Here is a 27205-nt window from a genome sequence, read left to right on the forward strand (position 1 = left end):
CGAAGCGAACCTTGTTGCGATACAGCAACTCCACCTCGCGAGGTGGCTTCGCGTACCGTATCTGTAGGCGTGGCCACTGCATACAGCCACCTCGTGCGGTTGAGCAACGGTACCAAAGCTAGATTCGCTTCGAATTGGAGACGCACCCTGAGTTTGCTGTCTTCTCTTCTGTAACTCTGTTAGACGTTACAGCGTTTGGCATTTCAGCTTTCTGTTTTACTTTGGAATGCTCATAATCTTGTGAGAGCCTGCTGGTTTTTCCTGCCTTGAGTGTTATTTTAACTAGCGTTGCTTTACACACTTCCATAAAGTCCACAAAACGTTGTAAAATGGTATCGAATAAGCGTAGCAAGAACAAGCGTCGAAGGACCAAGAATGGCATGGCTAACAACGCCAGCAACCCACAGAAAGAAGCCAAAATGCCTGATTCTCCACCAGCAGACAAACCCAGCAACGCCTCATCACTATCAAACGGCCTCGACACAATCCATGAGAAATGTGAACCCACCTTCACGGTTTCCACAGAACCATCGGAGACGACGAGCGAATCAGGCTCTACACCGTCACCGTCTCCTCCCGTCAATCCATTCGCTCCCGCATTCCAGGCCACTAATCCTTTCGCTCCTAAATTCCTGGCCGCCAATCCATTCGCTCCCAAATCATTCGTCCCGGAACGCGAAGTTGCGCAAGTGCAGCCAGCACCAGTCAGGAGTGAACAATCTCAGCCTACGAAGTTGCAGGACAATCAGGCACAACCACAGAACGGTCCCGCAGAGCAGCTGGTGAATGGGAACACGTCGCCAACCGCTGGCATGGAGTGGCATGGACTGGAGAATGCTTGGAAGTTTTACCAAATGAACTCGACAACCAAGGGGCTGAGCTATAGTGAAAGGATCCGCGAAGTCGGCGTCGTCGACACTGTGGAGGCTTTCTTCTACGCGTTGAAGCGCATTCCACAACCCAGTGAGACCGCGCACTGGCAGGATTATATGTTCTTCCGTGGAGGCAAAGGACCACATCTGCAGACGCCAGTGATTAAGCCGGAATGGGAGGATGTCAGGAATGCACGCGGTAAGGACAACGTGGCATCCCTGTCACGGTTTTCAACGCTCTTGTGGTGTCAGCATTTATATTTATCGACTGTACCTTCTTGAGAGCAGTAGTTCAGTCGTACGCGTTGTTTGTTTTAAATTTTAATTCAGTCTGGATAATTTAATCACATCCGTGCATGCTGCGGAAGGAAAGTTTCCGAGATTGTGTGTATTTGGCTGATTAAGGCAGTTCCTGTTACGGTACTTTCTTAGGTGGGATGTGGAATTTTGTTTTTCCCCAGTCAGCCCAGTGTTTCATGAAAGCCCGTGATGTGGATGAGAAATGGAAGGAGCTTCTGATGGCCATGATCGGGGAGCAGTTTGGTCCGTACAACGACAACGTAAACGGCGCCTACTGCTGCAATCGCAACGGGAACGGCAACGGCGAATACCGCTTGCAAGTGTGGTTGGGCGTCAACGATGCGGAGACCGTGAAGGGTGTAGGCGCGAAGCTCGTGGAAATTATGGGCTTGACGGAGTCGGATGGCATCTGTTTCCAGTACTGTTCGAACACGGCCGGCAAGAACAAACCGCTCTTTGATCGTCGGGATATTTATCGTGGACTGCCGCCCAAGAAGATCGTGGCGGCTTGAAGAATGCCTGGACTCTCCGTTGCAGTGGGTTATTTCGTGATAGGTGAGTGTTGTCTTGTTTTTGAAACGGCTTGCGAGTCGGTAATATTTGCGGATTTCGTAGGGAAACACTTTGGTTGACTCATTTCCGCGGAAGATGCTCAGTGCCAGGATGAATAAAGCCCGAATGGAATGACGCCCTGTGCTATGATGGAAGTTCTTTCTTTATACGCAGCTAAGTTCCGTTCCTTTGGTTTGTTTTCTCAGTTACGATTGAACCGGGCTTGAGTTTTTGCATTTATTGCATTATTACCGTCTCAATCTTACGTTTGACATTTTGTACTGCTTTTTGTTGCTTCAGTTTCTTGGTCGGCACCTTGGTCGGATTGTTTTACTCTTTAGTTGTGTTGTTGAATTGAATAAACTTTTGCATTGCGTTGGTCTGGGAGCGAGAGTGACTTCTACGGAGTATTTGTACTGGTAGCTACATAAAGTGTCTTCTAAACTGTCATCGATGCAAGTGCAATAAGCGTATAAGATGCTATCTAAAACCACGGAAGTCTCTTTAATCTAGAAGTACCTGCCCGTACAACGATATCCGAACCTTAAAGGTGCTCAGTGCGTTTTATTTTGGCAGTACGCTCAACGCGACCACCAGCCGGCGACGAATGCAGGTTTTGTACACAGCGTCAACGCGTATTGTTGTGGCAGCTGTTTACTCGTTATTCCTGAGTTTTTATAGGATGCAGCCGCTGGATGAAGGGTTGGAAGTTAAGCCCAAAAAATCGGAAAATTTTAAGCGGATACGACGCGGCAGGGATTTAGGAGCACACGGCCTCCTGTGCAGTTCTGGCATAACGGATATCGAGATAGGATTAGGGGTGGTTTTTCGCATCGTTATACGGAAGGAAACGATGTGTGCAGCAGCAGTGCTAGGGGACCCTTCATTTTGTTAGCGTCATCTGGTAGCACTCTTTGCTGGCTCTTATTAAAAGTGGTACTTCTTCCTGTTTTTTTAGGTCATCCAGTCGGACGCGCTCCTTATGTGGATGATGGAGAACGGCGATTCTGCGCAGCGTATCCTGTTGTACGCAGAAAGCAGAACCGACATTCATCCTTCTGTAGCTGACACAAACAGGTAAGCATCCTCGTACATCTGCTAGTGCCATTAATTTTGTTGGTCTTACAAAGCAGTTAAAAATTTCTTTGAATCTGTAGTCTGTTTTGCATCAGGAATGTGAGTGGCGCTAGCGTTTGACAAAATTGCCGTTTAATCGTCAGATAGCGTGTACATATCGTAACAGTCGCAGTACAATCAGTTTATCAGTAAACACATTTTTAATAGTTCGTGGGCGGATACCGATAGCGTCCGCGCGCATATAACAAAGAATCAGAAACCGAGTTATACGGTGCTGACGCTACCAGCGATACGTCGCTGTACCAGTGGCCGAAATGCACCTGTACGGTGTACAGTCAGTAGTGGCTTAATTGGAAGCCGGTTTGGAAATAAATGTCGCCTTATCTCAAGGTCGTAGTCTGATTCGGTGCGCGCTGCGTTTGCTCAGGTAAAATAGAGCTCGGTTAACTGCAGCGCGGATAGAGAGAAAAGAGAGCGGTTTGTCAATAAACTACCATACCTTGGCTACCGGTGCGTGTGTATGCGCAGTGTATTGTTAGTCGGACTAACGGTTTGTTTGATAATACACATATTTCCACTGCGACGGTGGCTGTGTACATAATTATTGTTATTAACCGAATATCACGAACGTTCTGCCTGGTGAAAAAAGAAGGGACGATGGAGATTTATTGCGGCTTGTGATTGAACGAGTAGAATTCGGTTTTGCGGCTGGCAGACGAGGGAAGCTATAATACCGTGAAGCATATTGGTGCCATAATCAATTGTCCGACTGTCAGAGTTTAACACGGTTAATCGCTGCTAATTTATTGTGCCATTGCGAACCGGGTGTTTATTGGTTCGTTTAACGCGGGGAATTCAGCATAATGTGATTCAGTCGGTGAGCGAATCAACATATTAATTGGTTTACATTTTGATCCTAAATAAATACATAAGTTTAATTATGTAGCAATGAACTTGATTAATTTACGTAGCGGAAATTGGCATTTGTTGAATTTAATTGTAAACCTTGTAGATTTATTGATGAATATATTTTTAATATTAATTATTGCTTTTATAGCGCGAACTACGTTTTTTTTTAAATTCCGATTTATGGCGATTTATTTCTGATTTCATTGGGTTCAGTCGATGTGGCAGACGGTGCTCAAATTAATCGAGGGGTGGCTGTTCAGTCAGGCTAACTGCCCAGCTATGGACTAGATATGTAATGTAAACGTTTTCGTTTAATCAGCATAAAGTGCCGATTTCCGGCATCAGGATTTCTGTTGTTTCCATTATAAAAACGAGTTGTGACCAACCTGTCTGCTTTTCGATTGTGCCATGGTAGCCGGAAGTGCATCATGACGGCAAGAGCGCAGAGATCAGGGGCTGGTACGGATCGTCATTGACCAGATTAGTAGACCCTGCTGCAATGGCTCCAAAAATCGTATGTTGAAAGTGTTTTAAGCAGTTTCTATTTCAGTTAAAAGACCGATATTAAACGATAGATTTTTTTAATTCTGTTTTGTATTTTTGAGACAATACTGTATACTACTGAATTCTCTGCAGGGGACTAAGAAGCGCAGGCAGTGGAAAACGATGCAGAATGAGAATTTAAGAGAAATTAAAATTAGGAATAATTTTATGTGGAGAAAACTGGGGAGAGGAAATTTTACCGTGATTTTTTCGATTGAATATGCAGAAATTTACGATCGTTTTAGTATCGTTTTAGTATGCAGAGAATTTTTAGAAGCTAATGTAATCGGTGCTGATTTTTTTTGGAAATGTATTGACCTGGGAACTGTACATCGAAATAAAAACTGATACCTTATAAAAATATTAAAAGTCTTATAGAAATAAAGATCCTTATAGAAATTTCCTTATAGAAATAGGAAGTGTTAATAAAAATCTTGTAAGTCTTATAAGAATTCCTTTGTTAATCTGCCGGTGTATATTTTGAATTTTATACAGTGAGTGAATTAATCTGAAATTTAAAAATCCCATTAATTCCGCAGTGTGGAAGACGGCTTGTTGGGTTGGTGTTTGCGTGGTCTGATTGAACGGTCGGCTGGGCATAATTGTGTGTGCGTGATTAAGGTAGCGTAGAGAGTGCTGTTGGGCTGTTTATTGGCATGTGCAGGCCCAATGTGAAGTTATGTATATTTGCACTGTCCAGCAGTAATTAAGACCTTGTTGTTTCTGACCTTGACTGACAAGCTGTGACAATTCATACACAGCTACTAGCACAGTCTATATCATAATGTACTGCGACGTGAGAACAGCACAAAATGCCCCACTTAGCGGCTGCTTTCCGACCTAACCGACCGACAAAATTATCACCGCCAAAATCGTTTTTATATTTGCACTCGCGTTCTCCCCTCAATGCATTTATAGTCCAGTGTTGTATTCTGTCATGATAAAGTGCTTAATTTATTTGTTTCTCTTAATTAAATACGGTAACTCTTCCTACTTACGTTTTTGAATTTATTCTTAATTTTTTTGTAATAAAACATTTGCAAATAAAATTTTCACTCAAGTAAAATAACGAGGATAAAATTGGTGTTTTTACAAACCTATTTGTATAAAACCATGTACCGGAAGTAGTAATTATAGGAAATTTGATTATAAAATTATTTTTTTCCAGGCGAATATAAATCATGTACCGGAAGTGCTTAATTGAGGAAATTTTCGACTGTTTTTTATAGAATAAATTGATGTATTGCAGGTGATAATAAAATAAATAATTTTTATTTTGGAAAGGCCGAAAATCAGAGTTATGGAAAATTGCTGGCATATAAAAAACTGGCGGCCCTTGAATAATGCAGTCGGTGCAGTGTACTGTGCAGCATGAATAGGAAATTAAAACTCAAGTGGTGTCGTTCAAGTGACATATGTCCTTCAGTTATTTTGACAGACAACACTGACCGCATAAACTGTTTATGCCGGCTATTTTCACTTTCCACAATGTGATGCGCGACGCCAAGCATTTCCTTTTCAGACTGATTTATTTATAAAATATCCCACAATTTCTCGCCGAATTTGGATTAACTGAATAAATACGCGTATTAGCTGCGTTTGTTATACTGGAAAATTTAGAGCTGCTCCAAAAAATGGATCAGTAAAATAGAGAAATTAAATCAAAATTGGTGATAAAATTTCTGATTAATATTTTCTCGTTTGATATGAAAAAATGTAATGATTTTGTACAGGTTGATGAATTGAAATCTCACCGTAGTGTGGCACAGCATGTGTTCTTGCATGATTACAGCGGAACGGGTTGTTAAAATTGTGTAACGCATACCGATTCACTATCATCGCCGCTGCTGTTATTCACACTCATCCATCATGCGCAATCTTTTGTGTCACGATAATTGTGTATTTGTGGCAAGTGTGCTTCATTCATGTTTAACCGCTGGCTAATGCACCACCGGTAACCGGTGGTCTTGACAAGCGTTTTTTGCAACTGCCGGTCTAATTCGTTTGACAAAATTTTTATAGAAACCTTCAATAATTATTTTTCTTATATAAATCTCAGACTTATTCCGTGCATCAGTCGCGCTTTGATTTTAAAAAATATCTGGCCCAAATCAGTTCTAAGACAATCAAAAAAATATATGTAATAATCAGAATGAAGCCGATATTTATTCGATTATTTCTAATTAATTCTATGAATTTGTTTTTTTAATTGTTCTGCGAAGATTTTGGATTTTTGTGACTATTGCAGCTATCGCTAACGATTTGCTATCTAGTAATCAGTTGAAATAATATTATACAGTAAAAGTATTGTGTAACAGTAAAATGATAATTTCTAAATTAATACGAAATTAATACAAAAACTAATGTGAAATTTCTAGCAGATTTTCTGTAGCTTTTTGCGCTGTAATTAGGCTAACATTTACGAGCGTGTAACATGGCCGGTTCGTGCTGGACCAGCGCAACAATTGCACGTTCTGTCGTAGCGTATTCGCAGTGTTCTGCCGGCGTTGTGATCCAGCGGAGCAATTTAATCGCACTTTAATTGAGACCGGCTTCCGGTGGCTGGTGAATATTTATGGCATTGTCCACTTGAACGGAACGTGCGAATTTTCCATATATACCGGCGTGAACAGCGGCTAATTCGCTGCTGGTCATTATGATCATTTACGCGGCATAATGGGCTATCTCGACCGGAAACAGCAATTCACGAAACAACCACATGCAGGCTGCTTTTGTGTTCGTTATGCGTGCCATACGCGTCTGAAGTTTGAACGATATTTATATGTTACGTGGGCAGTTTGTTCCGTGTTACATGGTGATAAGATAAAGACGAAAGACTAAGATAAATTAACGAAAATGGTCATTGGACGATAAAAAGTGTCTATATGTAATGGATGTTATCCAAATGCGATCCAGTGAAAACTAAAAAATCAAGAGATTAATTTCTAAACAATTAAATTTAAAATTAGGAAATTAATACCTGGAAAAATAAGTTGATGTTAAGAAATTAATTTCTGAAAAATTAAATTCAAGAAATTATTGCCTGGAAAAATAAACTGTAAACTATATAAAAAGCTCGATGCAGATATATATGTGTGGACGTTGCGTTATTATTTTTTTCGTTGGATGTCGTCAGGTATAGCTGCGGATGGTGAAGTGTGGACGGTCCTCTTTGATTGACCACTGCTGCAGCCTGTGATAAGTGGACATAATACGTTAAAACGGGAAAATGCCCTTCGTCTCCCCGGGCGACTACATCTGGATCGAGCCGGCGCCGGCGGAACGGCGTGGCGAATTCGACGTGGCCATCGGGGCGCTGGTCGTCTCCGCCGACTCCAACGGGATCATCGTCCGCGATGACGACAGAAAGGTCATTAATCGACTATCCTAATACACTTCCGTCGATTTTAATATATATATTTATTTACTAGTATTCCTTTTTTCAGTATTCCGTAATTAATAATAAATTATTACTGTAATTTCGTAATTAGTTTTAATTAATTGATAACTTTTTGCAGGAAGCGCGGATCGATCCCGAGAAGCGTGTGACGAAGCACATGCATACCTCGTCCAAAGAAGGCGTTGAAGGTGCAGTATTTCGGATATATTCTTACAACCGATACAAAAGCGGAGAAGCGCAACGAACAGCACTAAAATAATACGTTGATCATCGCTGTGTGTTTTTGCAGACATGATCTCACTGGGTGACCTTCATGAAGCCGGTATCCTGCGCAATTTGCTCATCCGCTACAACCGCAATTTAATCTATGTATGTTGCAATGACAAGCCACGCTTCACTAATTTTTCCATCGTTTCTCACGAAATCGGCGTAAAAGCACATTCCACCGAAATATTCTTAATAATATGCGTGATAACCGGTGCAAAATTCATAGTTAGTGTGGTGATAGTTGAGACCATGTAATGATGAATAATTTAATATTTGCAATGGTTAAACGAATGCATATTTGTGGAGCGTGTGGCCTGATTTTGTGGGATGTTGTAGACGTACACCGGGTCGATTCTGGTGGCGGTGAACCCGTACCAGATCCTGCCCATCTACACGGCCGAACAGATCCAGGCCTACCGCGGCCGGCGCATCGGTGAATTGCCGCCGCACATCTTCGCCATCGGCGACAATTCCTACACGGATATGCTGCGCTACAAGCAGGATCAATGCATCATCATCAGGTCATTTTTGCACAATTTTTTATGACAATTTCCAACATAATCAAGCTCGTGTTGGCGATGCCGGGTCGCCGACGTGCATTTTCCGTTAAAAATCACCCTGATAAAAATTTACACTGTTTTATATTTTTTAAAAATATTTTGTGTTATTGACTTGTTGAGTAAAACAGTTTTACAATAATATATAAACTAATTTTCCACACAAATATTATTTTTTAGCCGCGACAATTGTAATCAATTTTCAGCGGAGGAGAAAACTATTTAAACCTAAACTTACGTTTGATATATAGATGCAATTACACGTAGATGCATTGTTAATAAATTGCATTGTTAATGTGTAGATGCATTGTTAATAAATTGGCAATTAAATTTTAGTAGTGACGAAAATGACCATAAACAAAATTTACGATTTGTATAAGCGTAATTGGGTATTTGACCCGATAGTGATTAATTGTTTCCGGAAAACAACTGGCTTCTTACGCTTTTGGTTGTAGTGTATTTATCGTACAATTTAGGTATATTTATTCGTTGAATAATTCGTATAATATTGCGCGCAGTGGCGAAAGCGGGGCGGGGAAAACGGAGAGCACGAAGCTGATCCTGCAGTTCCTGGCGGCCATTTCCGGTCAGCACTCCATGATCGAGTCGCAGATCCTGGAGGCCAACCCCATCCTGGAGGCCTTCGGGAACGCCAAGACCATCCGCAACGACAACAGCAGCCGTTTCGGCAAGTACATCGACATCCACTTCAACAAGGACGGCTACATTGAGGGCGCCAAGATCGATCAGTATCTGCTGGAGAAGTCGCGGATCGTCAGCCAAAGCGAGGGGGAACGCAACTATCACATCTTCTACTGCATGCTGGCCGGCCTGACCATGGACGAGAAGAAGAAACTGGAGCTGCAGGATGCGGCGCATTACGATATACTAACGAGAGTACGTATTTCCGAAAGATGAATTTTTGCGACTATATAAAATTTAATTTTTGACATCAAAATTTCGGATGTATAGCCCATGATTTAGCGCCAAGCCGGTACTCGGCATAATTTTGTAAATACTTCTAGCATGAAGTACATACCAGAAAGTCGCAACCGGAAATAAAATTAATTATCCTTAAAATGCACAAACGCAAGAATACTGTATTTGTTCAGTCGATACAAATATAAAAGGAACTATTCAAGAATTTTAATTAGTGTATTACACCTTTGCTAGTCGATTAAATTTACAAAAGAACTGTTTGCATGAATACAAAGAAAATAAAGTAAACATAAATGCTTATATACAGTACAATAAATGTGTAGAAAGAATATCGTACAAGATACTGTACCTTATAATATTATTATCATATGAGAAAATATACGAAATCAGATAAATAATATTTGTACAGAACGTGCTAAATGTGACTTTTTTGCTTGAATCAGGGGCGGAGTCTAACCTGCGATGGACGGGATGACGCGGCGGAATTTGCCGACATCCGGTCGGCGATGATGGTGCTGATGTTCAACCCGGAGGATATCTGGGAGGTGCTGAAGATCGTCAGTGCGCTGCTGCATCTCGGCAATATCAAGTACAAAGGTGAGACGCTGTGAAGATGATGGGGGTGCAGAGGATGTCGGTAACTAAGGATTGTGTTTTGCAGCCACGGTGATCGACAATCTGGACGCGGTGGAGATCCGCGACATGGGCTGGATCAATCGAGCGGCGCGCCTCCTGGAGGTCAACAATAAGGAGCTGAACGACGCGCTGACGACGCGCAGTATCATCGCGCAGGGCGAGATCGTCATCTCCACCATGGGCGCCGCGCAGAGCATCGACGTCCGCGATGCCTTCGTTAAAGGTCAGTGGTCTAGATATCATGAGAATTCCATTATTAAGATTCCATTAATTGATGAATTTTCGAAAAATACAGTATGTACATACTTGGGTAGAAATTGTTTTAAAATTAAAATCAAATAGCATATAATTTACGACTTCTGATAAATAAAAAATGCTGTTTGTATTTTATTGCGTTGCTATATGCAATTTAATAAATGCGTGGATGTATGGAAGCTCTCTGCGCAGGGGTTAGCAATTTTTCCCGGTTTTCAGGCATTTATGGCCGGATGTTCGTCTGGATCGTGGAGAAGATCAACCAGACCATCTACAAACCGAAAAAGTCCACCCGGCATCAGCGGAACAGTATCGGCGTGCTGGACATCTTCGGCTTTGAGAATTTCGATCACAATAGGTAATTCACACAGCTCGCGGCGGACGTTTTCGGCACTGGTACAGGTTATCTATCTGATTACAGTTTTGAGCAACTGTGCATTAATTTCGCCAACGAAAACCTCCAGCAGTTCTTCGTGCGGCATATCTTTAAGCTGGAGCAGGAGGAGTACAACCAGGAGTCCATCCAGTGGCGCCACATTGAGTTCGTCGACAATCAGGACTGTCTGGATATGATCGCGGCCAAACCGCTGAGTATTATTGCCCTCATCGACGAGGAAAGCCGCTTTCCCAAGGTAAGAAAAGAAACACAAACCAAAATACCACATAAAATAACTAGAAATTATTGCGCAATATAACAGACAATAAACCGTGTTCTTTAGACTATGTCATATCTTATGAATGATGTAGCGTATGTACATTAACAATTATTCTGGCTACAGATTTTATTGGGTTACTCCCCGATTCGAATAGATTTTGCATCACTAATTTCATCGGTTTTCAAGAACTATGTAATTTATGTATTGCTGATATATATTTATTCAGTTGTTTTATGATTGTTTAGCGGTGAGCTAAATCAAATACTAAATTGAAATATAACTGTAGAGACCAAATAATCAATTAAAACTCGAATAAATTAATGGTGAATGAATTAATAATTAAGATACAAAGAATTATTTCGGTCGATATGATGGATTCTTATATTATATAAAATTATATTTTTGTTAAATAACCTAAGTTATATTTTTTTATTTCAAAATTTATTGGTAATTTCTTGGTATTAACAGGGCAGCGACAGTACGATGCTGAACAAGATGCACGCCCAGCACGGCACCAACCGGCACTACGTCAAGCCCCGTTCCGACGCCAACACGAAATTCGGTATCGCCCACTTTGCCGGCGTGGTATTCTACGACGCCAAGAACTTTTTAGAAAAGAACCGCGACACCTTCTCCGGCGATCTCATCCAGCTCATCCAGACCTCCCGCAACAAATTCCTCCGCAGTCTCTTCAAGGACGAGATCAACATGTCGGCGGAGACGCGGAAAAAATCCCCCACCCTGGCGATCCAATTCAAAAAATCCCTGGACTCGTTGATGAAACAGCTGAGCACGTGCCGGCCGTTCTTCATCCGCTGTATCAAACCGAATGAGAAGAAGAAACCACTGCTCTTCGACCGGCCGTTGTGCTGTAAACAGCTGCGCTATTCCGGGATGATGGAAACGATTCGCATCCGGCGGGCGGGGTACCCCATCCGCCATGTGTTTTACGATTTTGTCGACCGCTATCGGGTGCTGGCGCGCGGGATCCCGCCGGCGCATAAAGCCGGGGATTGCCGTGAGGCGACGCTGCGGATTTGCAAGGCGGTGCTGGGGAATGTGGATTATCAGCTGGGCAAGACTAAAGTCTTTCTCAAGGTACGTCGAGTGTTTGCGTTTACATTGGAGCATCTTTTAGGACACTCCACAGTTTCTAACAGAATCCATGCAAAAGTGATTGCAAGAACTTGTACATAATAAAAAAAATGACTAGTACATAATAATGGCAAAAATGTTTTAGCAATTGTATTAAACTAGAGCAGTTAATTATTTAAGCACTCTGTAGTATTTGCTCGCACGGTTGCACCTTTGGGCACTGTGGTTGATGCTCCACTGCACTACATCAAGATATCTACATGCTCTACTCTGTAGTCACTGACTCACTGCCACATATGTTTCGGTTGCGCCATACCGTTCAGCTTTATATATTAGCAATTCTGTTTAATTGGTCATTTATTCCAATGTGGGATCTCATATAGGTGGACTCGAGTGTTGAAATCATTAAATAAATATTCAAAAGAGAAATTGGAGAGTCAAACAGCGCAACCGCACATCTGTGGTCATGACTGCAGTCTGCAGACATCTTAATGTAAGGCCTCGTCTCGAATTAATTCGTAGCGAAACCAGCTTTGGTACGGTTGCTCAACCGCACGAGGTGGCTGTATGCAGTGGCCACGCCTACAGATACGGTACGCGAAGCCACCTCGCGAGGTGGAGTTGCTGTATCGCAACGAGATTCGCTTCGAATTCGGGACAAGACCTATGTGTAGTGCAGTGTATGGCTCGCGTAGCGTTTCGTAAGATACTGTTTCGTCACTATTCACGCTTATTTAAAGTTGTAAGTGCCCATGTAAAGGGAATACAGACTACGATATTTTATTTAAAATATCAATAAATTCTCGCTGGACAACCAATTACTTTTGTATTTTGCATAAAGTAGCTCTTGTCTATAAAAATAAAATAATTCTTCCCTAGGTTTTAAATGTCCACTGGGTAGCTTGTTTCCGGTATATGGGAATTGAGTTGTGTGTCAGAAGCCGCTTGGCATTTTGTTGTTCGTACTTCGTCCCACAGAAGCGTTTACTAAATCCAGCTTGCCCGTATCGTGCATAATGAAGATTACGTATACGGTACATACCTTTGATTATTATTTTATTCAGTACCGACCAGTCTGCTGATCGGCTTAGCCAGCATATTTACACAACAAAGAAGAACTGGAAGACATGGTACATGCACAATGGCCGCTAATGTTGTTAGCATCAACACTTAATGCGCTATTATCCGGTGCGCATGTAATGGAGTAATGCATACCGTGCAGATTAACGCGGCGTTACTGCAGTCGACGTTTTCTAGATTCCTACAGTAAATCGGAAACGGTGATGTAAGCGTAGGAAAATCAGTTGCTTATACTGATAGAACCGGAATAACGGTTGGGGTTCATATAGGACGCCCATGATATTCTCCTGGAGCACGCTCGCGAACAGGTCTTGGCCAAGAAGATCATCCTCATCCAGAAATGCGTGCGCGGATACTTGTGCCGGAAGAAGTACCGTCAGATGAAGGACGCCGCGCTGGTCATCCAGAAGACATGGCGCGGTCACCAGCAGCGTAGGAAGTACCGCAACGTGAGTACAGGCTGTATCTGTATAGCAATACAATTTTTTTTTTCATTAAATAAATTTACTTTTCAAATTTTAGTTAGTTTTCTGGTACTTTAGTTTAGGCGAAGAGGTCATAAAGGTTGAATAATTTACATAAAAAATCACATTTCATTACAAACTGATTTTAATGAAACAATCGAAATGCTACACCCTTCGCCCGCTTAAAAGATGTAAATACTAAATATACATGTAATTAAAGTTATTAAATATAAATTTAGCAGATCAGGCAATTTACTGTACCTACATATGAATGGTAAGTATCTATCGGTAAAATAATTCTAAAAAAATATTCATTACAACTATTAGTTGGAAGCATTTTGAAAAATTTTAGTTTAAACTCTGAAATGATGTAATTCGTGATGTTGTGTTTGATCAATGTTAAGTTGTGTAATCACTGAATGTCCCACTGTTACAACTACAGACTATGTGGGCCTGATTTGTTTGTATGGCGTTCACTGTTGCATGTGCAGATTAAAACCGGTATCGCCCGTCTGCAAGCCCTGCTCAAAGCCCGCCAACTCAACGCCCGCTTCCGGCAGCTCCGCACCTGCATCGTCCTCCTCCAAGCGCGCTGCCGCGGCCGCCTGGCCCGCGAGCGCTACGAGCGGATGCGCCGCAACCCCGGCCTACTGCCGCCCCTCCTGACCGTCGACATGGACCAGCGGCCCTCGCCCGAGTCCAGCGCGGAAGACCAGAGCGGTTTAACCGATCCCAGCACCGTCATCGACCAGATGTTCGACATCCACGAACACGAGGACCGCAACGGCGGGAGCATCCTGCCGGCTGCTGACGAGGACGCCGGGACCCCGGTGCCGCCGGTGATGGCCACGACGCCGTCCGATGACGAGGAGATCAGTCGGCATAAGTTCCAGAAGTTCGCCGCGGCGTACTTTCAGGGGAACGCGTCGCATTCGTTTACGCGACGGTTGTTGAAGAATTCGTTGCTGCAGCTGGCCACGGAGGTGGATCGGCGCGCGGCGCTCGCGGTGTGGATTGCCATATTGCGTTTTATGGGTACGATGTAATGTAATTTTCAGGAATAGAAAAAGTATTCATCTGATTTTCATGTACGGAATTTTCGCGATAGTTAGCCATCTTTCAATGTTTTCAAAATTTTTTTTCACATAGAAAGGTCATATTTTTGCATACAATTCACTACAATGCGTGTCATGGAGGCAGAAGATAAACTAGATAACCTAATGCAGCACAAAATGTTTAGGAATTTTAAAATGAAAGCTGTTTATAAAATGAGGTAAATGTGTAAAAATTAATAAGACGGGAAAATAAAAATAGTAAGATGAAAATTCATAAAAAAATTGTGGATGCATGGTGCAGTGGGCTATGTAAACCCAGAGTGGACGTGTTTAAAATGGATGGTTTACATACCTAATATTCATACCCCCTGATTTAAACAGCTCGGAAGAGTTTCTCATTTAATGATTTAATTAAGTTCACTAACGTTACAGAATCAAAAAATTATGTAACTACCAGAAACCGAAGTGTAGAGTCGGTTGACTTTGCCACTGTGTGGATCAGTCTGCCTGCCTTAAAAATATTAGTGCAGAGTGCATTTTGCAGAATTAAAATTAATATGCGTATGACATTGAATAAACTTTTTGACAGGTGATTTACCTGAGCCAAAATACCAGCCGACGCTGAACGGTGAACCGCATAAGAACGTCTCGGTGATGACCGGCATCTACTCGACATTGGGTCGGGCCTTCCAGAAGAACGGCGGCATGGATTTCCAGAATGGGGATGGTCGTGATTCGCACATGATTGTCGACGAAGACAAATCCAAGGTACAGCATATATACACCGTACGTAATTGTTATGGATGTTTGAAGTTCATAATTAAATAACCTGGTAGGGAAGCAAATCAATACGGAAGAAAATCATCAGCATGACGATTCGGAAGAAAACCAAACTGAATAAATTGACCAAACTCAACTCCGCTGATGATGATGATGTACCGGAAGAGTATTACGAACTGCTGGAAAGCCGGCCCACGTCGCATTTGGAGAAGCTGCATTTTATTATCGGCCACGGAATTCTTCGTCCTGAATTACGGTATTAATTCGGAAACCAATTACTATTTTATCTTTTTGTTTTCATGCTCTAAACAGGTTTTGCTACCTCGCTGTTTTTTTCTTGTTTATTATTAATCTAACTACATATATATATTCTATTATTTTTTATTAATTTTATTCTGTTTTAATTTGTTCTTGAGCAAAAAACAGAGGTATTGAGTTTGTACTATTTTATCGTTGAATTTTTTTGCGATTTTATTGCTATATATTTTCGCGAATATTTTTCCGGTAATTTTTTTTATGTACGGAAGGCGTGACCTTTATTTTAGTGATGAGATTTACTGCCAAATCGTTAAGCAATTAACCGGCAATCCGAGCAAGAACAGCCACGCCCGTGGCTGGATTTTGTTGTCACTCTGTGTCGGCTGTTTCGCTCCGTCGGAGCGCTTCCTGAAATATCTGCAGTGTTTCATCCGGGAAGGTCCGGCCGGCTACGCCCCGTACTGCGAGGAGCGGTTAAAACGGACCTTCGGCAACGGAGCCCGCAGCCAACCGCCCAGTTGGTTGGAGCTGCAGGCCAGTAAATCCAAGAAGCCCATCATGTTGCCGATTACGTTTATGGACGGAACCACTAAGATGTTGCTGGCTGATTCGGCCACTACAGCTAAAGAGCTGTGTGAGCAGCTGGCCAATAAAATTCAGTTGAAGGATACCTTTGGCTTCTCGCTGTATATCGCGCTTTTTGACAAGGTCAGTGATTAATCAGCAAATTTCCTAGCGAATACGCAAACGATAACACACTCAAATTTTGGGTGGCGTGAAATCATAAATACATAAAAATTCTTCCGGTATTGCATTATGTTCGAAAAAATTTTTGACGGATTTACAATTTGCCCAAAAATTTTGTGAGTAAAATAAAAAATTTCTGTGACCTTCAGATTTACAAATCAAATTTTAATTGAGATCTCAATGTAGAAAAATTAAAGTGGAAGTTTGCTAACTTGTGTAAAACGTTGCTTCCAGATATTTTAAATTTAAACTGGAAAATGTAAATGTGCACATGCCACATCGACATAAGCGGGAAATTTTAATTAAATTACACTTTTTATTACAGTTGATTGCAATTTCCTAAATAAATGGTATTTTATAATTAGTTGATAAAATTTTACTTCAGTAATTCAGTTTTTAATATTTAATGTCATTTTAATTACCGCATGCAGCCGCTACGCAAGTCAACCGTTAGGTCTGTGCCGTTTTAACTACATAATGTGGTAAAATTAGCTACGGATATTTAATAATTTTCCTTAAACTTCGCATTGTCAACAGGTGTCCTCGTTGGGTTCGAGTGGCGACCACGTGATGGACGCCATCTCGCAGTGCGAGCAGTATGCCAAAGAACAGGGCGCTCAAGAACGCAACGCGCCATGGCGATTGTTCTTCCGCAAAGAGATCTTCACGCCGGTATGGAAAATACACACATAATAATACAGTTAACAATTGTATGTACAATACGGCAACAGTACTCACCTGGTTCCAACGAACCGTACCGTCAGCACTTTCGATACACGCAATGAGCCGCATCGCAGCGCATTTAAACAGTACTAGTAGTTATACGCCGGCTTCTCACGCTGTTTTTTTCTTCTGCTGATTACAGTGGCATAATCCCACCGACGATGCTGTAGCAACAAACCTTATTTATCAGGTATTGACATAATGCCATTGTCATGGATAATCCGCAGATAATGGGGGGATAATGTGTATGTGTTGATGTTTTGCAGCAAGTGGTGAGAGGAGTGAAGTTTGGCGAATACCGCTGCGATAAAGAGGAGGATCTGGCGATGGTCGCGGCTCAACAGTACTATGTGGACTTCACCACCGATGTGAATTATGATCGACTGTTGAGTCTGGTGCAGCAGTATATTCCCGATTCGTATATTACGGTAATAACACTACCAACACATAGATCCCACTTAATATATTGTATATATTTTGAGGAATTCTGATTACATTTTTTAATTAAGCGATTCTTGTTCAAATTTTAGTTATACGTTGCAAAAATTTAAAGATTGCTTTATCTTCAGTTTTTGTTTTCATCAAATTGTTTTTTTTAGATATTGCAATAAATTTTTTAGATGCCGATGTTTGCAATTCATATTCGTTTGTGAAACAATCTTTTCAACATTTTGATTCCTTATAATTCTCACGTGCGGGTTTAAGAATTTAGTTTTTAGGTTTTTCTTATAAAACGGTTGTGTTGTTAACATGTGGCTGGAATTACTTTGAAACCATTAAATTTGTCACCGTTGTAATTTAAATTTTTTTACAGTTTTCTGACAACGTTTAGTTTCTAAAGAATTATGATTTCTATTCTATTCGGAAAGCCTTTTGTTTTTCTTGTGTTTGCTAAATTGTATTATTTTATGTCGAAATTAAACGTTTGACAAAATGGGATTTCTACATGAATTTTGTTCCGTCGCTTTTTTCTTATGCATCTGTTTTCGCAAATACGAATGGACTGTCTGTGTGGTTGCCATTTTTATTGATCTACCCTAGATTATTTCATGTTACTGATGTTATGAGTGCTTGTATTATTAATAATAAATTCAAAAGCAGCAATATGAATTTAATATGCAGTAATTGTCCTTAATCGTTGGTGGAGTCATATTAACCTTCTCTTGACCTTTCCAACAGAGCGGTGATCGGGCCGTGGAGCGCTGGGCCAACCTGATCATGGCGGCGTACCAGCGCAGCTACTACGTCCGCGAGAAGTCCGCCTCGCTGAAAGTGAAAGAGGACATCGTGGGCTACAGCAAGTACACCTGGCCGCTGCTCTTCAGCCGCTTCTACGAGGCCTACCGGCTGGAAGGCCCGCCGCTCCCCAAGAACGATGTAAGATGCGTCCGTGCTTGCGGTTTGCGTACGCGGCGAACAGTCGAGCAAATTGGTTTGCCGCGTCCGCTGGCGTGATGCGTGTGAATGCGGCTTGTCAGGGGAATATTCATCGGTTGTTTGTTTATCATGCGCAGGTAATCATGGCCGTCAATTGGACCGGCGTGTACGTAGGTGAGTGACCGACTGGGTGTGCAATGAATTCCCTGTAACAATGTTTGCGAACGCTGGCACAATTCGTGGTAGTTAAAATTGTTTTAATATTAAAAAAACAATAGTCTCTTCTCTCGAGTCGAAAGGTCAAGTACTCAATACCTTTAACCGTTATAGTACAACAAAGGTCTTTTTGTGACACATAAGATTGTAAAAATAAAAAAAAAATTCGTTCAAAATTTTTTTGTCAGGTCAAACTTTGACGCTTGACTGCAGAATTGTTATTTCTATTTTTGTCACTCTAAAGTCAAACAAAATTTGACCGTTAGCTGTTGCTGTGGGCCAAGAGTGACCGTTTATACGCATTCTGACCGCCTCAACTGCTGGTACAGAAAACTAACTTCTCGGTTTGAAATTGCCAACTTAGGTTGATCATACTCTTCGCCAAACTGTTAAAAAACAGTTCAGGTAAAACACTGCTTGGGAAAAATCAACGTGCTTCCCTAGTTAATTCCCTGTTGCTGCTGCCGCACTTGACATGGTTGTCTCTCGTGCTCAGCACCAACAGCACGAGCGTCTTGATTATTTACATAAACACAGTATAGAGAAAAAGACAAACTGTCCGTTTTCTCCGTTATACACCGGCATGATCATAATTATTGATATGATGCTGGCTGAATGACGTTATGATGGAGGACGTGTCAGATGCGCGTGGTTGACGATGGACGACGTTGTCGTTATGTTGTCTGATGCGGGTTGATGTGTTGCAGTGGACGATGATGAGCAGGTGCTGCTGGAGTTGACGTACCCGGAGATCACGGGGATCGCCTGCGTCAAGCCGGAGCAGCAGGCCAACGGGATCCGCACGCAGTCCATCTTCTTCAATCTGCAGACCATCCGCGGGAATTTCAGTTTCAGATCCAGCAACGCCGAGGACATTCAGGAGCTGATCGCCTTCTTCCTGGACGGCCTGAAGCGGAAGAGTAAATACTGTGTGGCCATCCAGGATTTCAAGGTAAGGAGAGAATTGCAGATCGGCGGTGCTTAGATTGTGTAGCGTGTACTAAGGATTATCGAGGGCTGGGTGCGGAAATGCGTTTGCTTGTTAAGCGTCTTGTTAATGTTGCCGGTTTTGAGGATTACCGACGGTAGTTAACCGGATTACACGGCTTAATCGTGCATTTAACGGTTGACACGCAGGCTGAGTATACTTGTTCGTTGTTTTTGCTGATTGGTAATTGTAAACATGAGAAGTATTTTGTTTTTATTTTTTTGTAAACATGGACATACGTTTTCATTTGTTTTTGTGAACCTGGGACATTTTTTGTATTTTTTTAACATGGTTAGTTATTTGAAACGGCTTTTAAATTCGGAACCGTTAGTACACAGTCACGGTTAGGTATATCGTATTCGTGGTAAATGTTACGATAGACATTAGACAATCGTAGAGCAGTGGCAAATGGTCGATTCACATGAGTTATCCACATTGGGCAGACCCTCAGTTGAAAAGCATTTCATCGACGTCTTTCGTAAATTAAATTGAAACCGTTAATATGTAAATTGTTCTCAATTATTTTTTTCTTCACTTTGAAGCAGAATTCTTTGTGGAAATTGTTGATTTTGAACGTCAAACGCTATAAATTGCAGTAATCATGGTCGGTTAAGACGATCGTGGTGCACTTACAGAAATGGATGCAAAAGATATCTTTAAGGATGAAGTTTTTTAATATTATATAATATTTTTGTTGTTTCTTGTAGAATGTGCGTTTCACTACAAGTTTACGTGTTAAAAACATGTACTGTATATAATTTTGTTCAAATACATATATTATAAAAGCAACTAAATCAGATACCTACATACTTGGTATGTGCGTATTTTCAGTATGTATGTATTTGGTATGCATGTATGAACAAGAACACCATATATGGTTTCGGCTGTTTTACTGTACCATCATGTGTATATCTTGTTAGGCTCCAACAGAGAACTCCTCCTTCCTCAGCTTCGAGAAGGGCGACCTGATCATCCTGGAGAACAACACCACCGGCGAGAGCTTGCTGAACGGCGGCTGGTGTTACGGGCGCTGCGAGCGCACCAACAAAGTGGGCGACTTCGGGTCGGAATGCGTGTACTTGTTGCCCACCCTCAGTAAGCCGCAACCCGAACTGCTGACCCTCTTCACCATGGACCCCATGACCATCATGGACCTGAACAAGATCACGGTGCAGGAACCCACCGCCAAGTTCCACACCCTGGAGCACTACGCCGCCGAGCACTTCCGTCAGCCGGCCAAGAAGGGCCCGGTCATGGGCATCCCGTCGCCGCTAACGACGGTGCGCAAGAAGGACAAGGAGGAACTGTGGAAGCACACCAGGGAGCCCATTAAGCTGCCGCTGCTCAAGAAGATCCAGGTGAAGGATGAGCTCAGCCAGGAGGCCTGCTCGGCGTTCCAGGCCATTATGAAGTATATGGGCGACCTGCCCAGTAAGAAATCCAGGTGAGAAAACAGTCTGGGTGAATTTTTACATTTTTTTCACAACTTTACTGTAGAGTATGCACTTGGTTCACGGTGAAAGTTATAGATACGAGGGTCACTCAGAAAGTAATGATAACTATCGCACGATTTTTTATTGCATCAGCGCTTTCCTCGTATTTTCTCAAAATACTGCCCCTTCATCTCTATGCAACGCAAACATCTAGTCTGCCACTCATCAAACATTTTCGAAAAGAAATTAGGTGGTAAATTAGAGATCGCTGTATTGATATTTTCTTCCAGTTCTTCATCATTTTCAAACTTTTTACCACGCAACAATTTTTTCAAGCCAGGAAATATTTGGAACAGATAAAGGACTAAGGTAACCTAAGAAAAATAATGTGGAACGATACTTTTACTCCAGGCCGAGAAAAAAAAATAAAGCAGGAACGGAGTGCTTATCTGTGGATTTTCGCGATATTGCACCACACGGATGATACCGTGTCAAAAACCATCTTCTTCTGCTTTATCAGTAAGAAGCTGCAGCACACCCTTGACACCTTTCCTTCCATAATGCTTAGACCCTCTGCTATTGCTTCGGGGTCGGAAAAGAATCCTTCACGATCAGGGTTTCGACTATGAGGACTTTTCGAAAGTGAAAACTGAAAACATATTCCAAAATTTGAGCACCGTTGTCAAAACGCAGTTCTCGGTGCGAGTTCGCTGGAACCAGCTGGCAACATCAGCAAAGAATGGTCCTTACTAAGGCAACAGAACAGGCAATGCAGCATGAAAAAATTCTACACTTCTCTCTGCAAATCAATTTTTCAAAATAATATCATGAAAACTGGCCAGTAATTAAGGCAACGTTTTCAGTGATCAGTGAAAAATCAGCGCTACCCAGCCATGTTCAGAGCCTTGTAAACCGCCAACCTTAGGCGGTATGGCCACGGCCATTGCCCTATGATCTAGTTATGAATGCTACAGTTTTTAAAAAATTAGTGCATAATTTTATGATTACTAACTGATACTGATTATCATTACTTTCTGAGTGACCCTCGTATTTTGGCAGTTACACATGACTTTTTTAAAACATTTTATTGCTTTCTACATTGGTATAAGATTATGCGTCTAGTTATTATAATTTTTATGAAACATGTTTTTTATTTATCTACCTGTACGTATTTAATTTCACATACAGTATCCATTTTAATTTAAGTATTTAATTTAGGAAATACCTGTTTAAGTTTGTATACCTAATTTTATTAAAAGTGAAGTATCAATTCGGAAAGTATTTTTTTCCCGGTTTTTGATGCACTCACTGTCAAATTTACGTATCTGTTCTAAATACATACTTATGTGTGATATTTAAGTTTTTTAATTTTTAGAAACGAAGGAAAGTAATAGGGTTAAAATTGTGTTGAATTTTGCAGAGTGTCGAATGAACTAACCGATCAGATCTTCGAGAAAGCACTGAAGGAAGACCTACTAAAAGACGAAATTTACTGCCAGATTCTGAAGCAGTTAACCGACAATCGCAGTCGTGTGGGCGAGGAGCGTGGCTGGGAGTTGTTGTGGCTGGTGACCGGCTTGTTCGCTCCCAGTGAGAACTTGTTAAAGGAGTGTATGGCGATTCTCCGATCCCGACAGCGCCACCAAATCGCACTGGACTGCATTAACCGGCTGCAGAAGACCAAGAAAGCCGGCACCCGCAAATATCCGCCACATCAGGTAAGCAGTTTTCTGGTAAATTATATTTCCCAATAATTATTCTACGAAAGCAAAATGCATGATGTCGGACGATTTATGCAGGTTGAAGTGGAAGCCATCCAGCACAAGACCACACAGATCTTCCACAAAGTGTACTTCCCGGATGATACGGATGAAGCGTTCGAAGTGGACTCGAGCACGAAAGCCAAAGATTTCTGCCATAATATTTCCCATAGATTAAATTTACGGTAAAGTTAATGAAATTCCCTTTGTATTAGTATCGTGTTCTAATTATTTTGCTGTGTATTATTACAGATCTTCCGAGGGATTCAGTCTGTTTGTTAAAATTGCCGATAAGGTCATCAGTGTGCCGGAAACGGACTTTTTCTTCGATTTTGTTCGGCATTTGGTAAGACTTTTACAGAGTAATTTCTTCACGCTAAGAAATCTGGTGCGACTATGTCACAGTCGAGAAAACAGTTGCGCTGTTATTTTTGCACTGTGATAACGGTTTTTGCATGAAGTGCGCTTTATTGCAGACGGATTGGATCAAGAAGGCCAAGCCCAGCAGCGGCACGATCATCCCACAGTTCACCTACCAGGTCTTCTTCATGAAGAAGCTCTGGACCAACACGGTGCCAGGGCGTGACCGGCAGGCCGACCTCATCTTCCACTACCACCAAGAACTGCCCAAATACCTCCGCGGCTTCCACGATGTCAAGAAGGAGGACGCGATGAAGCTGGCCGCGTTGATCTACCGCGCTAAATATGGCGAGAGCAAGAATGAACTGCAATCCATCCCCAACCGACTCAAAGGTAACACCATGAAATTTTCTGTATTTTGTACTACTCTAATTACCAGCTTACTGAATGTCGGATATTATTATTTTTTGATTAGGGACAGAATTAATTTGCGAATCTGTGATTAACAATTTTGGCAACTTTTTTTGTGATTTGTCCTGTTAAACTGTTCGTCGGTAAAAGACCATTGAGATTTTAAACTGCCGAGTTTATCGCGCCGAAATGTGATGCTGAATTGTCGGTGTATCGGTATGTTAGTCGTTGCGCTGTATCGAATTATGGTTGAAACTTAGAATTTTTTCGCTGTGTCAAATGTAAGAAAACTGTCACTTTCACCGTGAAAGTGAAGTGAAAGTCGGCGAAACGTGTAAGCAGCTCATCGGACACGTTAATAAGCGAATCATTTGGTTGTTGCAGATTTGATTCCGCTGGATTTAATCGGAGCACAGAACTCATCCGACTGGAAACGCTCGATTACGGCGTCGTTTAACGGCGATACCGGCTATAGTGAGGATGACGCTAAAGTGGCCTTCTTGAAATACATCGCCAAGTGGCCGACATTCGGTTCGGCCTTCTTCGAAGTTCGGGTATGCGGAAATTTAGAATTACGGAAAACAGAGTGGTTCGTTAACACAGTCACACTCATCACTTGTTGTGAAAATGGTTGCAGCAAACAACCGATTCGAATTATCCGGAGCGTCTGCTCTTGGCCATCAACAAGAACGGCGTCAATCTGATCGATCCGGCATCAAAGGTAGCAAAATATTTGCATAGAATGATAAATGTTGATATTAATAAAAATGATCAGCAGTGCACTACTCTGGCAATAAAAAGACTACATTATAGAATACGCAGTACTGTAAAACGTAATAAGATATCACGAAAATAGAATGATCAGCGATAGCTGGGGACGACTAAAATGTGCTCTCGTCTGAAATTAGAAAATTCTGGATGTTCATCCCTTTACGAGGATTTCCAACTGGAGCAGCGGGAACACCTTCTTCCACATGACCATCGGCAATTTGGTGCGCGGCACCAAACTGCTCTGCGAAACCGCATTGGTACGCGTTATTCAGACTGGTTGAATTTGTTGATGGCTAAGTTTTGTTAGTAGCAATCCAAATTTTCTGCGGCAGTGAACTTTATAATGATCAACTGATTTTAAAATTAACTTAATACACTATATGCAGTAATACATTATATATCTATATATACTATTATGTATACTTATGCATTTATATATACATTTATACGAAGGACATTCCAAAAATAATTTTCCCTACTTTGTATCTCCCTTCAAAAACGCATTCAGCTTTTATTAGCCATATCGTTAGAAAAGTCCTTCACTAAGGAACCGAAACAAAACATAACTCACCTAAACTCCACTAAAACAGAAAAAAACTGCGGAGAAAACCATGAAGGGTCTTACGCACTTTTTCACGTGATTTCCGCGGACTAATTTTGCAATTTTTCTCAATCGCCTCGCCAAGTTTTTGAGAAACAAAAAATGTGGTAACGTTAGAAATTCTTTCTTCTAACAAAAGAGATTTTAAAATAAAATGATGTGGTCCATCCGCTTGTGAGGGAAAATTGAAAGTGTCTGGGAGTAGGTACCAAAAACAGAAAGCTTCTTAGCATCCTTACGGTAAAAAAGTGACAAAATTCATTAAAAAATTTATTTGTGCCGGTGAGAAGTAAACTTCTTTGTTATCTTAGGTGCGCACGAGTGGCCATAAAATGCGTTTTCTTTTAATACATAGAACGATGTATTCACAGAAGCGAGAAGGCTAAAAACCGAGAACTTTGGTGTCCTACAAAAAATAAATGTTTACCTCAAACTCGGAGCTTTTCAAAGCGTTCTGCTAACTTCGTGATAACACTAACACTATTTGCAGTTGATACTTAAAAGTAATCGTCGAAATAATTTCAAGGACGAAACTGACAATAAAAAGAATGATTTCCAAAAAAGGACCTGAAAAAACTGCAAACGTACCTCAAGGATTTCGGTTTTTCGTTTTCCCTATTCTTCACCGAAACTTTTAATTGTCGTTTCCTCGGATAGGTTACATAATGGTTTATCCAAGAAAAAATATATCATTTCTGTATTGTGTCAACTGACGGAGAGGTAAAACAGGGAAAATTATTTTTGGAATGTCCTTTGTACTATATATATACTATACTTAAATACATTATATGTATTAACTTAAATACATTATATTTGGGTTGGAGTACTAATCAGTAAACACGCTGCTTTTCAACAGGGATATAAAATCGACGATCTGCTGACCAGCTATATCGGATTGATGCTGCAGCAGATGAACAAACAACGCGGTCATTCCAGTCGGCTGAAAGTTGACGAGAACTAAACATGTGTTCGTCGTATGGCCCGGTTCTGTTGTGATTTTTCCTAGTGTTCTTCCTTGTATGCCGTTTTGAATTACGTTTTGTCGGTTAAAAACTGTGCTTCGTTAAATTATCGCGTTTTGATTGTGAAGTTTTGATCATTTAACACTCTGTACAAGTCGTTATTAAATGTGCAAGTCTATTCAAATAACGATAAACCCAACTCATAAACCGAAGCGGAGTACAATGCGTGAGTGACCTTTTGTGTGATTTGGTGAATCCTTGAGAACTATAGTGACCTTTGCCGTACTGTAAGGTTGCCATTTCCAACAATGCTGCAGTTATTAGCCAATCAGTTTGCTACATTAGAAATTACCACAAGATTATTGTCATCAAGATTACGCCACAATTACTTACGGTAAATTACCTTATACTTATTACGCAGTGCACGTAGCTTTTATACCAATGTTAGCGAGATAAAAACGGTACGGTAAATTACTCGCTTTCTACTGCTAGTAGTCCTCTTAAAGGATTTGGCCCGGTACGTAGCGCCAAAATCGTGTACATCAGCGAGAACTTTCGCTGTCGCGCGCTCCCAAACACTTTGTATTGCTTTAAGACCTCTTGTAGTCAAAGGATTTGTATATATAGGCGTGAAACCCGTTTGCGCGCGCAACATCAGGCTGGAAAGTTATGGTTGAATCAAAATTTCTAAAAGTTCAAACGCATTCAGGTGTAGCAAAGGTCTGATTATAAACCGATCTTGTTCAACTTTTGACACGTAGATGCACCTTAGTTATTAGTATAAAGATCGATTTTACACCGAAACACAGCTGCACTTTTTTTTCAAATTTTAAAATGCATTTCAAAATTTAAAAATTCATTTTGAAATTCGAAAAAAATTGTGCAAATCTGTTTAGGTGTAAAAAACGATCTTTATACTATTGCGCATTTACGTGCAGAATTGTAGGAAGATCGGTTTATAATGAGACTTTTGGTAAACCTGAATGCGTTTAAACTTTTTGGAATTTTGATTCACCCAAAACTTTTCCAACCGGATGTTGCGCGCGCAAACGGGTTTTACGCCTATATATACAAATCCTTTGGCTACGAGATGTCATAAATCAGTGCAATAAAAGTGTTTGAGAGTGCGCGACAGCGAAAGTTCCCATGGATGTACACGAA

The 27205-nt window shown here is 41.3% G+C and overlaps 2 protein-coding genes across 3 annotated transcripts; both read left to right on the forward strand.

Annotated features, from left to right (window-relative positions):
- The first annotated feature begins 189 nt into the window (after nucleotides 1-189).
- On the forward strand, nucleotides 190-2104 carry LOC129594037 (eukaryotic translation initiation factor 4E-like). Its single transcript, XM_055490583.1, has 3 exons — nucleotides 190-1071; nucleotides 1305-1727; nucleotides 1788-2104. Exons 1-2 carry the CDS (start codon nucleotides 330-332, stop codon nucleotides 1682-1684), a joined length of 1122 nt encoding a protein of 373 aa, XP_055346558.1. The 5' UTR covers nucleotides 190-329; the 3' UTR covers nucleotides 1685-1727; nucleotides 1788-2104.
- A 280-nt stretch (nucleotides 2105-2384) lies between these two features.
- LOC129593969 (myosin-VIIa-like) lies at nucleotides 2385-26238 on the forward strand. Of its 2 annotated transcripts, none has more exons than XM_055490508.1 (31): nucleotides 2385-2801; nucleotides 7390-7623; nucleotides 7772-7841; nucleotides 7943-8022; nucleotides 8257-8441; nucleotides 8996-9374; nucleotides 9860-10013; nucleotides 10078-10275; nucleotides 10527-10665; nucleotides 10729-10939; nucleotides 11432-12061; nucleotides 13408-13587; nucleotides 14094-14637; nucleotides 15247-15425; nucleotides 15494-15693; nucleotides 15983-16403; nucleotides 16980-17114; nucleotides 17308-17355; nucleotides 17432-17593; nucleotides 18345-18542; nucleotides 18680-18716; nucleotides 19466-19710; nucleotides 20667-21190; nucleotides 22600-22897; nucleotides 22979-23124; nucleotides 23192-23285; nucleotides 23416-23692; nucleotides 24095-24264; nucleotides 24348-24431; nucleotides 24619-24738; nucleotides 25939-26238. In XM_055490508.1, the coding sequence occupies exons 2-31, from the start codon at nucleotides 7483-7485 to the stop codon at nucleotides 26041-26043; spliced, it is 6354 nt and encodes a 2117-aa protein (XP_055346483.1). In that variant the 5' UTR covers nucleotides 2385-2801; nucleotides 7390-7482; the 3' UTR covers nucleotides 26044-26238. The 2 variants fall into 2 exon arrangements, with proteins under 2 accessions (XP_055346483.1, XP_055346482.1); XM_055490507.1 differs by lacking the exon at nucleotides 2385-2801 and adding an exon at nucleotides 3199-3678.
- The last annotated feature ends 967 nt before the right edge of the window (nucleotides 26239-27205 follow it).

This window comes from Paramacrobiotus metropolitanus, unplaced genomic scaffold (assembly GCF_019649055.1).
Source record: "Paramacrobiotus metropolitanus isolate TYO unplaced genomic scaffold, Prichtersi_v1.0 Parri_scaffold0000065, whole genome shotgun sequence".
Classification (NCBI taxonomy): domain Eukaryota; kingdom Metazoa; phylum Tardigrada; class Eutardigrada; order Parachela; family Macrobiotidae; genus Paramacrobiotus; species Paramacrobiotus metropolitanus.